Source organism: Cebus imitator, unplaced genomic scaffold, assembly GCF_001604975.1.
Source record: "Cebus imitator isolate Cc_AM_T3 unplaced genomic scaffold, Cebus_imitator-1.0 Scaffold0, whole genome shotgun sequence".
Lineage (NCBI taxonomy): Eukaryota > Metazoa > Chordata > Mammalia > Primates > Cebidae > Cebus > Cebus imitator.
Genome location: NW_016107315.1, coordinates 5838270 through 5840120, shown reverse-complemented (window position 1 = coordinate 5840120; position 1851 = coordinate 5838270). Strand labels below are relative to the sequence as shown.

At 41.9% G+C, this 1851-nt stretch overlaps 1 protein-coding gene across 1 annotated transcript in view; it reads left to right on the top strand.

The window, feature by feature from the left end:
• LOC108305229 (F-box/WD repeat-containing protein 12-like) overlaps window positions 1–1021 on the top strand; it is a 20095-nt gene extending 19074 nt beyond the window's left edge. Inside the window, exon 10 of the mRNA XM_037736731.1 lies at window positions 740–1021. Coding sequence (XP_037592659.1) covers window positions 740–839 — 100 coding nt within the window. The 3' untranslated portion in view covers window positions 840–1021. The remainder of the gene's footprint in view (window positions 1–739) is intronic.
• Window positions 1022–1851: the final 830 nt, after the last annotated feature.

Below are 1851 nucleotides of genomic sequence, written 5' to 3'. Positions count from 1 at the left end.
GCAACAGAGCTATGTCCCCACCATGTCCTCATCACATGGTGGGTAGGGAAGCATGGCTTCTTTTATGATATTCAATTGTAGTAGAGCAGATATACTCAAAAGACAGCAGAATTATATTTTACGATAAAAATCCTACAGCCGGGCACAGTGGCTTCCAGCTGTAATCCCAGCACTTTGGAAGGCGGAGGCAGGCAGATCGCTTGAGTCCAGGAGTTTGAGATCAGCCTGGGCAACATGCTGAGACCCCATCTCGACAAGGAAATATTTTTAAAAATTAGCTGGGCATGGTGGCGTGCACCTGTAGTCCCAACTACTTGGGGGTCTGATTTGAAAGAATCATTTGAACCCAGGAGATGGAGGTCGCAATGAATTGACTTGGTGCCACTGCATGCTAGCCTGGGTGACAGAGCAAGGCCATGTTTGTTTGTTTTTTTAAATCCTTTATAGTCATCATTAAACCAGATAATCTATCAAATCAGATACTGATGATTCTGGCAATAATATTTGAGAGCAGGTTGGAATTGCAATACCTACCTGCAAATAATAATCAGTATAACTTTCCCTGATTTGTGTAGTTATTCAAAACCAAATCTTTATTCAAAACCAAATCTAAGAGCACAAAGGACCAGTTAACTTGGAAAGAATATTGATATCTTAGTCAAGTTCTAATTCAATATCAACAATGGATATACCTGCTTTCTCTTTTGTTCCACTGATGATCTTATTTTTCCATTGGCAGCTTTATCTCCTGTGTGAAGTGTGACAATGCAAGCATAGTACTTAAGATGACAAATATAACCGAATCCAGCATTATGGTGATGTATTCTTTCAATACGTAATACAGAAGCTAACAAAATTGACTTTGCATCATCTTCTGTAATGTAGTAAAGAGAATTCTGTTTGCAAGCCCAGAATGATTATTTTAGTGAAATTTAGATGTTGTGGCCTGAAGTGGTGGCACATGCCTGTAGTCCCTGCTACTTGGGAGGCTGAGGTGGGAGGATCCCTCGAGCCCAGGAGTTTGAGGCTGCAGTGAGCAGTGACTGGGCCATTGCACTCCAGCCCGGGCAACAGAGTGAGACCCTGTCTCAGAAGAAAATGAAAATTAAAGATGAATGAAAGTGGCCATGCGACATGGCTGAAGAGATCTGGTTAAGCCATTTCCTTGATTATAAGATAACAGATTCTATACGGTAATACATGGGCAGTGGAGACCACGGTAGAAGATGAGACAGAGGGAGAAATGTGTAGAATCATGTACGAAGAATGTCACTTGCCAAAGGGAACAGGATTAAGTAGGACCCCACAAAGATCTGCAATTCCCAGATGACTTAGGTTAAAGGGGGGGTAAAATGGATCTGCTGTTGGGCTTTCATTTTCCAGAAACATGGTGCCCCAGGGCAAAGCATGCACAGCACTCTGCATTGCTCAAAACTACAAACACAAAACAAAACTAAAAGATCCTGGCCAGGTGGCTGGAATAGAATAGAAACTCCCTCAACTGGAGGATGAAAAAAATCCAACAAATGCTCAAGTTAGTGTCTTATTTCATAGAATTCCAAAGACTACATGATGGAATACAGGCCTCCACCAAATTGGTGGTGAGATCAGAAATGTACAAGATCCGGGACCCTCAGAAAAGTAATATTCCTTGTAGGTAAACTGAGGGGAAATCTATTCATTAGAGAAGGGTGATGGAGACCGCTACCTCCCTCAGCTTCGGAGATGGCTGAAAGCAAAATACAGAAACAGTTATCTTCGGAGAATTCCTAATTACAACAGAACTCGCACTTGGGGTTTATATCAGTCAGGGTTCCAGGATGATGATGACGTAACATACAAATTAAGGTA